The sequence below is a fragment of the Cheilinus undulatus genome, linkage group 5 (genome assembly GCF_018320785.1).
Source record: "Cheilinus undulatus linkage group 5, ASM1832078v1, whole genome shotgun sequence".
Taxonomy (NCBI): domain Eukaryota; kingdom Metazoa; phylum Chordata; class Actinopteri; order Labriformes; family Labridae; genus Cheilinus; species Cheilinus undulatus.
Genome location: NC_054869.1, coordinates 22,229,021 through 22,242,850, shown reverse-complemented (window position 1 = coordinate 22,242,850; position 13,830 = coordinate 22,229,021). Strand labels below are relative to the sequence as shown.

At 39.5% G+C, this 13,830-nt stretch overlaps 1 protein-coding gene across 1 annotated transcript in view; it reads right to left on the bottom strand.

The window, feature by feature from the left end:
- Positions 1-6,133: 6,133 nt before the first annotated feature.
- The window catches only part of ddhd2 (DDHD domain containing 2), a 13,460-nt gene continuing 5,763 nt past the window's right edge, over positions 6,134-13,830 (bottom strand). The window contains exons 11-18 of the mRNA XM_041786647.1: positions 13,623-13,742; positions 13,444-13,539; positions 12,984-13,160; positions 12,277-12,432; positions 11,978-12,080; positions 11,714-11,875; positions 8,777-8,954; positions 6,134-8,611 (exon numbers count right to left, since the gene is read on the bottom strand). Coding sequence (XP_041642581.1) covers positions 8,530-8,611; positions 8,777-8,954; positions 11,714-11,875; positions 11,978-12,080; positions 12,277-12,432; positions 12,984-13,160; positions 13,444-13,539; positions 13,623-13,742 — 1,074 coding nt within the window. The 3' untranslated portion in view covers positions 6,134-8,529. The remainder of the gene's footprint in view (positions 8,612-8,776; positions 8,955-11,713; positions 11,876-11,977; positions 12,081-12,276; positions 12,433-12,983; positions 13,161-13,443; positions 13,540-13,622; positions 13,743-13,830) is intronic.

Genomic DNA, 13,830 nt, shown 5'->3' with positions numbered 1-13,830 from the left:
CACTGTACTACATCACCATGTCACCACCACCATAACATTAGCATAGTCATGGTCAGCTTGTTGATGATAGCATTTAGCACAACTGTGCCTGTGATCAGCCTCACAGAGCAGCTAGCTTAGCAGCTAATTCTTGTTCTTGTTTTTTTCCCAGATGATGAATCATTCTGATTATAGGGGAGATCAGGTCATTTATCCTTTCTCACTGTCTGGAAAAACTTTTTAAAAAAGTGACCAAATGTTTGAAATGCTGATCATACTCTGGAGACATCGAGGCATTTTGTTCTTCCTATTTTCCTGCTGTTAAGACTGCACCAGAGAAATCATCTACTGCATCTCTAACATCTCTGATACAGAGAGAGTAAAAGTGCATAAGTTGCTGAAAAGGCAGGAGTGAAAGTTCTGAAATACTCAAGTGATGGTGATCATTGCATTGTCTGCTCTGAGGTTGTTAAATTAAGGTGAACTCAAACTATCTAAAATCCTGATAAAACACTTATGAGTGGTTAATAAAAATTTCATTTGATAGTAAAACTTATGTTTTGGGCTATTTTATTTGTAAAGAGGGGGCTCAATGGAAAAACAGTTTTTTTAATCACTTCTTTAAGGGTACTTGCTGAGAAAGAGCCAGTACATCCTTGATTGTGATCACTCAAATATTTTATAAAAAGGTCACCAGGCTGAGCCAGTGCGGTCTATTTTCCCAACAGAGCAGGACAAAGGGTATTTATAATATAGGGAAGTTGTGGCTCATGTTCCTGCATGATTTGCTGCGATGCAACCAATAATTTCAAGTTTCAATATATAAAGCATGTGTGCAAGTCTTCAGTAACTGTATGGAGTCTTTTTATTCTTGCAAGACAACATGAGAGTAAAATGATGGTTGTAGAAGTGGACTGGAAGATGAGAGCGTCTATAAAGACTGCATCTAATATGCAAGAAATGTTTTTTGTCTTCTTTTATGATACAGCTCCATCTAGTGGTTCATCCTGGACTCTCAACCAGACCCATCACATAATGAAATGATATTACATAAAAAGGATGAAAGAGCAGAGCAGATGAAATGCCTCGAGGGGAGAGTTGAAGCAAAAGAGAAAGCCAGAGAGAGACATACAACAGGGAGCATTGGGAGTTTAAACAGAGGTGACGTTGTCTCTGGTTTCACCATGGTAACTATCAGGGTAAGGGTCCTAGGTACATGACTCATTGAAAAACATATTTCTAAGTATTGCACATACAGTGGTAATAGACAGTTAGATTGCTAACAACTCTTTTATACCCATATTGAATGCCTCTAAGCATTATTTAGAAAACAGCAGGGTTACAGAGAATAAAATCTACAGAGACAGACACCGGACACCAAAGTCTTTGACATACCTTTAGGAAACAGAACTGTGAACATCTGCATCTTTAATAGAGAACCCAATTAGATACAATCGGAGCAGAGAGCTAGTGCAGAGAGAGAAGACAACAGAGCTGAGGCGCTCACTGTGCCACTGTACATGAGAATAACTGAAGTGACAGCGGAATGAAAAAACAAGAAGAGAATGAAAAAAGAGAACAAGAGAAAGAAGAGGAGGGGTTTTACTCAGGAGGAGCCATGTGCAGACACCAGCAGAGCAATTGTTCAACACTACAGGAAACAAAAGTGCTCAAAATTGCCAGACAAGAGTGCATGTACATTGTGCACACATGCACGCACAGAGTAGGGACACAGTTCACCCCATACTGTTCTACTTTTTCATTTTCTCTTATGAATCCATCTACAGGACATACATTTTGTAAATACATTTTACTGTACCTTAATAAAAACACAGTAATGCTATTTATAGCCCTTTTCTTTCAAGTGAAGGCTTTATTTCCAGGCTTTAAGTGAGATTGATTCTTTGCTGGCTAACCTAGTCTGTGCAGGTCATTTTTACATAATCAAAATGCACTGTTAGAAAATTTGTGCTTCTCATTTATTCATAATTTGTCTATGTAAGGACATAAGAACTTTTGGAGCCCATGCTGACCCAAATTCCTACCACTAAAGCATAAAATGAGCTCCAATACAGGTCAGCCTCTTCCTAAATGAGACACGATGTGGATGTTTAGAGGTTTATAGAACCAAAGATGCTCTTTGCATTCAAAGACTGCTGCTCCAGTTAAGACATAAAACGGATGATTAAGCCAACTAAAATTAGATAAGAACCTGGAAAATGGGTTCCCAGGATACCCGTTGGCTTCCCAGTTTTCCCATAGGAAGAAGCCCAGCCCCCACTTGCCCTTACACAAACAGATGAATCCTACAGTCTGCTTGTGCGATGAGAACTCTTCCATTCCTGCTTTTCTGTCACTCTGAATCACTCCATGTCTTTCCCAAAACATCTGCTCATTACATGACAGTCCTGATTCTTATTCAAATAACTGCAGTTTTCCATGACTGGCGTCACTGAGCAATCACGGTGATATTCAAGAAATGAGTGCTTGAATAAGGCTTGGCATTTACACGTGACAGTGGAAAGTGTTTTCGCTACAAGGGGCTTACAGAGGCTTTTAAAAATGGAGATTTAAAGCATCGCTTGGACCAGCTGGGAGGACAAAGTGGAAGGGCTCAGTATCTGTCACAAAGGATTAGCGAAAAAGAAAGAGGGACCTTGGTGGTTAAGTGCTTTTAAGCGCTGATGTATGCCCCAGCAACAACAACTCATTGGCTTTTCCTTCATTTCTGACAAGACAAGAGCTCTGGACAGACAGCTGCACTTCATACATCACACATTACTTTGAGGATGTCAAACACAGCATGAACAGAGAGGGAATCTGAGCCAAAAATAAACTCGAGAGCTCGCATGATAAAAATACCACTTTAGAATTAGGGTCAGGGCTACATAATTAATATCCAGCAGCAGCATTTTATTGTCTACTGTTATAGCGTCAGGAGCTGCTACTAAAATACAAAATCTATTGGAGGATTGGATTTGTCTAATTTCAGGAACATGTCCCAATCTACTCCTGTTCATCACAAAGCCTAACTGCTAATGGCTTCACTCTGTCCTTTTCCTCTTTCCTTTGATTTGAATAACAAAATAGTATTCAAAATAGCAAAGCAGGAAAATGGTCAAGCAGGAAAAGTGGCTGGCTGCTCCAAAAGAAGCATCAAGGTCTCAGCATTGCCCTTCAACCAACTATCTCTTACTTCCCTTTGTTACAGAACAACTGAGTTCAATCTTAGGAGGGAAACTGATTGCTGTAATCAATCAGAAGCAACCTCTAGGCTATTTCAGCACATCTCTGCATGTGAATGTTTCTTTTCCTACACATGAGAAAAACATACAAACACAAACAAGCATCCTTACATGCTGCTCTTCTTCCTCGGAGAGCTGACAGAGCCCTTCCTGCTCTGGCTAAGGGAGCCCCCCATGGCAACAGCTGAGTCTGTATTTGTCTCCCAGGTTTATCCAAGATGCTCTGTCTGCTCTCGTCCCTCTCCAACAGTTCACCTCTGCCTCTCCTCCAGACAGCCCGGCTCAGCTTCGGAGCCCCACATGACAGCGCTTCTCATCACTGAACTTGCTTTAATTCAACCAACCAGCCACTCCAGTCTCCTAATCTATTTCCTCTGTCACCAGTCTGTTGATGCTGTACACTGTAAATGCTCATGAGAACTACAGATCACACATGAATAGCTCTGGTTACAGCCACGCCTCCTCGCTCTACTTTCCCCCAGCCTCCAAAATCTCTCTCTCTCACACATACACCAGAAGTAGATTAAATTCACTTGACAGCTAGCACATACCCCTTACAGAGAGTTAGTGTGTGTGGGTGTTTAAAGACCATTAAGTCCAAGGAGTTGGCGGGGGTAGATTTGGGAGTGCGTGTGTGTCATGGGGGGTATCTGGCAGGGCTAAGTGTATTGTTTAAAGTATGAAAGAGTCTTTTCTATTGTTAGACTGCTGAATGGAAGATCTGAGATCCAGGGGGAGGGATGGAGGATGATGGAAGGAGAGTTGGTGGCATAAAACACAGCCCCACTTGTTGTGCCACATTCCAGCTACCTGCTGTGGCCCTATTCCCACTCCTGCAGCCCCCTATAGTTTTAGCATGACAATACACACTAAAGCACTGCCAAAGCTTTTAACTTGTTTGCTAACATTAATTTCTTTACTTGCCACCAGGTTTAGATCTCTTACCTTGAAATGAACATGAATATACATGAAGATCGTGGGGAAAAATAATGCCGTTCACATACTAAAATATTAATCAAAGGTGACAGGAGACGAAACAACATGCTACGAAGACAATGCTTTATCAACAGCCCGAGAGAAAGCATGGACATGTACCAAATCCCGATAGACTGAAATCCTACTGAGAAGTAATACAGCAAAGACTTGAAACGATTAAAGACAGAAATCATACCTGCTGGTTCAAGCCCGCTCCATCCTGTTAGTCTCAGCTGACAAAACACAGATGGACTGATACCCCTCAGAGCCCTGTAGGGTCAGGTGATGGTGTCCAGCAGCGACAGGCCCGCCTTTGAAAGTAAATGAAAGTCTTGAGTCCGCTGCATAACTTCACTTCCCACTCACTTGAATCACATGAGGCTAACTGTGGAGGTCTTAATATTTGAGTGACTCTACAACATTACATACAAAGTGGGCAGAACCTCACACACAGCGTACCAAACAAGTGTGGCTTTAAATGAAGCACATAAACCTAACTTTTTTCAGCCGTTGGAGTACTAGCTTGGTCATCTGCTAGCTTGCTGCTTGTTAGCGCCGTTTACCACAAATACTTAGGATATATGAATTATGTGCACAAATATTCTGAGAGAAGAAAAAGTAGCGACCGATCATGAAACATGGTCATAAAGAAAAAGTTACAAAGATGCCGTTATCAACAATAAAAATCTAAATGATCTCATAATTATTGTCCAACGCACACAGCTATTTAAGTCTACCTCTTCAAGTGATGCCGTGTCGTCCAGACGACTGCGCATGCTCTCGCGTGAGTTGCCGTAAAAAATTCGTAGAAACAAAATTTGGAGATCAACTCAGTGCTAGGTGTTGTTCTATATGTCATTAAAAACTAAAGCATTTCAGTTAATTGTAAATAAAAATCAGTGGTTAGTAACATATCCGTTTTAATCTAGATTGTTTATTCTGGTTATGTCAAAGTTCTCATTTTAATTTGTTTCTTTTGGTGTGTCAATTTATGCTTTGGTCTGCATGATTTGCTTGTTTGTCAAAACACCAGGGGTGGAAAATAACAAATTAAATTTAATCAATTTACTCTAATTGAGTGATTTTGGGTACTTGTACTCTTTTGAGTAATTTTGAAATCAGTACTTTTACTTCTACTTAAGTAAGTTTTAACCAGGGTAACTGTAATTTTAATTGAGTACAATACTCTTGTACTTTTTCCACCTCTGTTGACTACATAGTAGCACACTAAGAGAGAAAGTTCCTGCATCACACCAGCAAAACCTGGAGTTGATATCTAAGGGTTAAACATTTTAGAGTTAATTTTAACTCCAAAAGTGTCATTTTAACTCCATCTGAGTCAAATGGAGTTATTTGACAGTGTTAATCCAGAGAACAGAGAGGTGTAAAAGGATCTAATCCCTGCCCAGTACCATTTTGAATCTGTGGTGTGTGGTGGAGATCCCCATATCCTAGGGCAGGGTGTTCAGATGTTTTAGAGGCCTTTAGTTGTGTTTGGATGTTGCCTGTTGTACAGTGATCCCTGCTGGGATTCTTCTGCTCATTATTATAGGGGCACAACTGTGCCAGAACAACCTGGTTGGAGATCTGTTCTCTTGCTGTTCTTGCCAAAAAGAAAATATCAATTATACTGTACAACTCCTAATAATCAAGTCAGCACTTTAAGTATGTGTTAAATTAAACACTCTTTACTTTTACTTAAGTCGTTTTGTAGAGCAGTAATTTTACTCGCATTTCAGTAAATTTTGACCAAAGTAACTGTACTTCTACTTGAGTACAATGGTCGTTTACTTTTTCCACCTCTGCAAAGCATTTGGTAAACCCTTAAATTTAAAGGGACATTTAAATAGAGTAATTATTAGATTGAGCATGCTTTAATAACTGCAATAAATTGACACGACACAAATGTAATATTTTATTATGGCACACACAACATGTAACCATACGTATAGGTTATTCAGTTAGAAAGGAGAACAATTGTATTTTTGGTCAGTGCATATCCGTAGTAATGTTGAAAAAGTGGAGTCAGGGATCATTCAGCCATACTGTTTTGACACAAAAATGATATATCAGAGACAATTGTGAGCTTCAAGGAAGCATCATTGTGATTGATAATTGTTCAGTGCATTTCTGAATGAGGAAAAATGAACAAAGTCATCTACTGTGCAGATGGTACTCCAAAAGGGGTGAGACACGTGTCATTCATGGTGGTGGGGGCTGAGCTGCCCTCATAGCACATAACATAAAGTCACTTTAAAGTCAAATTACAGTTACACAGAGTTTCTCAACTTTGTAGTCTGGACCCTAAGTTGTTGATTTGAAAGTGCAAATTAAGATTTCTAACATAGATAAATTAATACTTCATTCACATAGTTATTTTGCTAAAAAATAATTGATTTGCTTTGAAATATGAGCTTTATATAATACAATTATCATGCACATTATAAAGAATTTACATGATTTTAATGTGACAACTATGCTAATGCTGGTTCCATGAGAGTTATGAACATTTTGGGCCCTTAGAACTGGGTCAGAGGCAGAAACTGTTGAGAAACCCTGCTCTTATGCTAAAAAGAAGTGCATGCAGTACAAACAGCAAAGATTGGTTCACCGTTTCCTGAAACAAGGAAAAAGAAGAGAATATACGTCATTTGGCCCTTGAATTATGGAAAAGTAAGTCTTAGGAGAGATGCCAGTCTATAATTGGATGAACCATCTTTTAGAATAAAATGATAAAAATCTTGTGAGGAATTAAAGGATTATTTTTGGCTTACCTAGAAAAAACATCAGAGAGAATTAAATGGTGCAGATTAATAACATGGACTTTGGAGTAAATAAGAAGTTGAGTCGGTCCTTCAGTGCAGTTTGCACACTGCTATAACATACAGTACATACTATCCTTGCACTCATGAAGTACATGCAGACAGAAAAGACAACCAGCTTGTCAATTCAAGCATGTTCTACTCCATTTCTGACAAAAACCTTCATTAGGATTACTTCTTTTAGACATGTGCAGATATGATCAAACTAAAATTGATTTTGCAGAGTGAAAAGAGTGTGAGGTAAACTTAGATTTAAGGATTATATGAGTATAGGACAGGAACATGTGTGAAATGAGAAATGGAGTGACTTTAACATTATTGTTGCAGTGTACAAATGTGTAGCAGCTTTGGCTTTCAAGTGGCCTCAGTGTTGATACACAGAAAATGCAGCTGCCAGGAGGACTTGTAATGCAAAAATAACCTTCATTTCCCTGATGAGAAAGTAAACATTTTATGTGTTAAAAGATATCTCTGGACCTGATTAATGATACAATTTTTGGCAGAGGGAAGGGTTTTTTATTTTAAAGTTAACTAGAATTGTTAACCTGTTAGACAAACACTATACCAGTGGTTCTCAACTGATTGAGACACGGGACCCACCATCAACTCCTCAGGAGAATTGCAACCCAAATGTTGGAGATTTTGCTGGGCAATCAGATGTATTCAACAAAAAATAGTAGAGCTTGGGCCAAAGAGAGTACAAAAGGCATAACAAAACAATGAAACATGACCAAGCATGCATGTTTTATAGAGTCTCATAGACAATTTGGTGCATTTCTTCCCCAGGCACACATCTGCGACCCACTGAAAAGAGCTCTGCAACCCACTTTTGGGGCCCCACCCACCAGTTGAGAAACACTGCACTATACCATATACTTAGTTTCAGTGTCATTCTTTAGTACAATATTAAAGTTCTGTTCTGGCCATTTAAGTATAATTTTGTAATAAAATGCCAGGTCAGGCATGATATGATCTAAAATTAATATAGTTAATATAGTAATTTATATATAGCCTTATCTGTTTTTCATAACGATGCAGGTCTGTATGTACCAATATTACAGAGCTGCAGTTATATGCATGATATGTAGACAACTGTTGGTACAAAAAGTGCAAAGTAAAGTAAATAATGACCTCAAATGGAACAAAAAGTGCAACAAGGAGCACAACAGTGTTATTTGGGTGGAATCTGAGACAACGTTCTGACATCAGACCAGGTCCTGCAGTGGCTGTTTCACCAGCACCAAAAGAGTCCTTTTTACCTCAGGAATTCAGGTTGACTGGCATATTTGAACCACGATCACCTGACTGCAGCCCAACAGTCACCACTATGAGGGGAGGGTGGGGCAGTCAAGTGTAGTTTCACCCTGACTGTAAGGCATTCTGGAAGAGGATTGTGCAGCCTCTGGCTCTGTCAGCTCTCCATATCTTATGACTTTCATGTCACAGTAACAGTCATGTTGAAAAAAACAAACAGAAAAAAAAAACAAGTCTACATTTGTAAAACTTCATTACTGTTGTGGCTGTTCAAAGGCCACACCTTGCTTGTCATAGATCTCCTTCAGTAGCAGGAGAGCTGTATCCTCAGACTCCCTAGCAGACACATGGACAGACCGAGAGGGAAAATATAATTAGTTGCAGTGAAACTCAAAATCAAATTAGCAAATGTGATTAAAGAAAGAAACGGTATCAGCTACATAAAATACAAATGAGCACAAGTATTGTAGGTCAGCCCAACCACAGGTATGTATGACTCACCAGTAGCACAGATGAGACTGGATTGCAAACAAGTATTCATTAAAGCTCTCGATGGGTTTTTCCTGAAGTACAAAGTCGATCCTCCGTCCTCCGTTCAACATGCCCACTTTAATCTCAGGCTGCTCTGTTTGCTCTGCTGGCGATGAGGGCTCTGCCTCCTCACACACTGTTGTTGTTGCTGGGACAAAAGTAAAGACAAATGAATTATGAATTTGTATAGACAGGAAAAAGACAACAAAAACAATAACAGCCAGCAACAGAGAACACAATTTTTGTCAGATCAAGAATATTTAAATAGAAAGGGACAAAATGAGTGGTTGTTCTCTGCAGCAATCATTGAACAAACCTGTGCAAGGTAAAGGAAAATCACGTAAGTCTACAACGTTTTTAAAGCTGAGATTATCTAAAGAGGAGCAAATCTGGACAGTGTCTGATTGGTTGTAATTGCCTTGAACAAATTGTTTAAAGCTCCTGTGAGAAACTTAAGTTTGTTTCAATTTTGGCACCCCCTGTGGAAAAAGCAGTACATTTTATCTCTTTAATGGTTTTGCCCTGTAAACAATTAAGAGGTGTTCCAACAGAAAAAAGAACAAATATCTCATGCTGTTCACTTCTTACAATTAAATATACCACTCACTGAGGATCTTTGCAATGGAAAATGTAATCAAAGACCGTTTCCTGCAGTATCTGTCCCACAGGGGAAAGGTTTCAGATATAAAAATATCATTATTTTAATGATCAACATTCATGCCAACTGTCTTATTTGCTTTCGTTGATCATATAGGGACATCTATACTGATTTAAGTCTGTTTCATAATCAGCTAAAGACTCCTCATAGGAGCTTCAGTGTATGTTTTAACCTTAGTAATGATTTAAGAAGCAATCCCTTGCAAGATAAAAGTTTCTTAAATTATAATGTTGTTCATTAGATGTTTGAAGCTTACAGAGGACTATAATAATAGTTATAATAGTTTATGTCACTCAGAGGTGATGTTTTGATGAACCATTAAAGTCCCTGTAAAGTGACTTTAAAAAAAAAATTATTTTAGGTTTGTTGTATGACAAGCCACTTTGTAATGGTCCATCTGGACAAATTCCAGTCATGAAAAAAATCTCTAAGTTTATAAAATGAAGCTTTAAAATCATGAATGAGGCTGTAAAATCTGCTCCAGGGTGGTGTGGGCTTGTCAGTTAAATGAGCTAAAGCCACACCCACATACAAGAAATACAATTCTCTTAGATTTCGAAAAAAAGAAAAAAGAAAAGAAAAAAAAGCTTCTGATCAGAGCACAGCCAGAGCAGAGAGACAGAAGTTGGGAATTAAATTTACTGTTTTCTGGTACAAATCTCTCTGTTATGATACTTTTTCTGACCAGTAGGCCACCATGGCTGATAGATTTGGGAAATTTACCTCACAATGAACAAAAACACGGCATGTAGCTGGCTGTTAACTTTCAAAGAATGCAGTGACATCAGCTAACACCAGATAAACAATAGATTTCTGGATAGATATTCAAGCCCTCACCCTTAGCTGCAAGTATGCTGCTGAGTCGATGATAAATACACTGTTGTCTTTCTTAGTCTTACTGCACTGCTGATGAACCCTGACAGGCTGGCTACTAGCTTCTGATACATTTTTAATACTATTTCAGAAAATGCACCCCTATTTCAACTTGTAATCAGGCTGGGAAAACTCTTGCATTTAAATTGCACTCTCCAAGTCCTAAATAGTCTCCTTAATGTTTTGGATCTTGCATCACCATACTTAACTCAACAAATAAGAGATTCTAGGGTTATTAATACAAGGTTCTGAGTCATATTTAACTGTTGGTGAAAAGCAGGACAAAAAGCTTAAGTGTAATTTCATTTTACAGTCTCCTCACAGAAGCTGTATTACATTTGATCCATCATATTAACTGACAGAAAAAACCTGAGGTGCAGTAGGAGAGTCAGGACATGTGCTTGCATGCAGCAACTGTAAGTGATCTGCAAGGATGGCATCACATGCTGGTTAAGATCCTATAAACTGGTCACCTTAAATAAATTACAAATGCAATTACTACTATGCTTGTTGTGTTTGTTCAGAACCAAGGAGTGTGTTGCATGGGCCGGTTTCTCTTGTTGTTTTTTATGTTGACAGGCAGTGAAGCAGTTCATAATTTCAACCAATCAGAACTGACAGCCACAAAGGGAGGAAAAGGCCTGAAGGTAGTGTCAGTAAAGTGAATGCTGAGGTGAAGTTGAGATGTACAGGAGGGTTGGTGCAGGTGGGGGGATGGTTGGGCAGAGTAGTAGTGAGAGCCTGCAGCAATAATGAAAGATGTTACATAACATTTTCTCTTTGTGAGGACACAAACTTGCCGAAGAAAGCCATTATATTAAATCCTTATGTAAACAATTTTTTATTGAAAAATGCATTTAATTTTGCCTCTTTTGTGCATGTTTATTTTCTAGATTCAGACTTACAAAACTGAATCAACATGCAGAAAAAGTAACTGCTTGTAGGCTTTCACTAACAGGCAAGTTTACAGAGAAAAACAGCTAAGCTTTAAGTAAGCTAAAATAGGCAATTAACTTGTTTTTCGCATTTATTCTACCCAAGTGACTCTCCTGGCTTACCTTGGAAGTAATGCTTATGAAGGGCCCTGGGCCACTCCAGTATTTTAGTCCAAAAATCAGCAGTTTTTTCTTCCGTCTTAGCAGAAGCAGTGACTGCCGCTGAGACTGAGGTTTGAGGTAACAGGCAAAAGGTTCAGGTAGGTCACAGCAATTAAACGTACAGATTAGAATAAAAGAAAGGGGGGAGGGAAAGGCAGGGGTGCATCATGCAGAGAGGGGTGAAAGGAGTGTGAGGAGAACTGGGTTAGACATACATACTCTTGTACATGCTTACACACAAACACAAATCCACAAAGGCAAATTAAATGCTTTTTCTACCATGTGTCTCCTGTAGATCTGTCTCCACTGTATTTTCTCCTTCCTCTACAGGAGGTAAAGCAGCAACCGGTAGTCTTGCAAAGGACTGCCATGCCGTCCTCAGTGATCCCAGAACATTGTTTTTCAAATCCATGCTCATACGGGTCAAGCTGTCCTTTAGTTCTATCAGGCAAACAGAGACAGAGATTATCATTGTGCCTACCAAACAAAAGCGAACGTGTCATGATCTAATAATAACAAAAAGAAGGTAACAGAAAGCCTTACCTAGGTGCATCCTCTTGCGGCCCTTATGGTGAGGGATTAGCATGGGCTCCAGGTCTGCCTCTCTCACAATCATGGGCTCTATTCGATAGGCCACAGGGTCGTACTGCACAGGAATACAGAGCGAGTGTCATGGCATCTGATGCTTTCTTACAAAGTTCAAAGCTGTAAAACTGCTGCATATATTCTTAATATGTTAGTTTATTGCTGCAGTTTCATATCTCATAAAAAAAACACATTTCTAAGCCCTGTTAAAGCCTCTTTGTCCCTTTGGCAGTCTCAGTTAATAGGGGATTACTTACTGGGTGGTAGATGTTATAAAAGCTCTTGCAGGTGGGGAAGCTGTAGTTTGGGTCGATGTGTTTGAGCCCACGGACAGTCAGGAACATTCCAATAGGAGAGCCGAAGGCAAAAAAAGTTTGAGGGTGGAAAGCCAGTTGTGGGTAATCTATGGAAACCTGAGCATAAAAGGTAGGGTGAGAAACACACCTTGTTAAAATAAAGTTATGCATTAAACTCATTTTTGTTGGGGGAAGACACAGAAACAGACAAAAATGGAGTCTTCTCTGTGTGAAGGAAATGTTAAAACTACCATTCATGACAGACAGACAACAGCCTAGGAATATGGCAGCAGATGAGGAGGTGAGCTGGCTGCTCATGAAGGACAGAATGAGCACAGAAACAGAGTGAGGTGCTGGGTTATAGGACTCAATGGGATAAAGATGATAGCCTCTATCGTGGCACAATGTGGGAACCCTTTTCCTCTTAAAAAAAAACAATTTAGTCGCCTTAAAAGGGTGTGTCATGGAGAAACTCCAGGCACAATGTGATTAGAGAAAAAGCCTGAGAGCATGGGGGCACCATGTGAGACACACCTGTCCCTTGGCTATGCCTCCATTGGTCTGTCCAGGCAAGCAGGTGGAGAAGAGAAGCAGGAAGGTGATGCATCAAAGCTTTTATCTACATGAATTCACAAGCATAGTTTCAAAATCTGTGATGTGAGTGGTACCTGTCCAATGCCCATGTCAAAGTATTCATAGTCCACAGCACTGGTGATGGACTGTGCCCTGTGGAACTGGGACTGTGGCGACGTCAGTCCTGAAGGCTGGTTTCCATCGGTATCACAGGTCTCAGGTGGTGGGGCTTGCAACCCTGGTGCCAGACGAAGTGCTCCTGCTCTACAATCCTGATTGGACCGAGGAATATAAACATTATTTTACCTACTTCTGAACTGTAGATACTTATCATATGGTTGTTACAATTTATGAGGTCCTAAGCGTACATTTAAGACCTTCAACAATCAGCTTACAACTCATTGTTGATATGATGTAATTAATCAGACAGTCACATCTTTTTGTTAAGATATGAAAATACAGATAAAGACACACTGTAAAGAAGCACTAAAAATATAATCCACATCAATGGTTACATAAACACATGATAGTCATATATTTTAGACAATATCTGACCTCCGGAAGCCACTTCCTCTTGACATAATTCAGTATCTTCTTACGAGGTCCAAGAGGGATTCCTAAATCTTTGAGATCACTGTCTTGGCAAAGAGCCTGAAGAAGAAATACACATTCTAAACTCTGCATTATGCATGAATATTGTGTATCATTTATGTATATGTACGTGCTTGTGTTACCAGTGATTCCAGATCTAGGTTCTCCGCCTTTAGTGTTTCCAGATACTGCTGAAGGCCCAGTCTGGTGAGAATCTGCTCCAGTGTGGCACCATTCAGACACACAGACTCATTAGAGGGCACCTAAAGGACAGAGTAAAGACTTGATTGTCTTAACTTTATGCAAAGAAATGTGCTTATTTTATCAGTATAAAGCTATCTTTTGATGTGT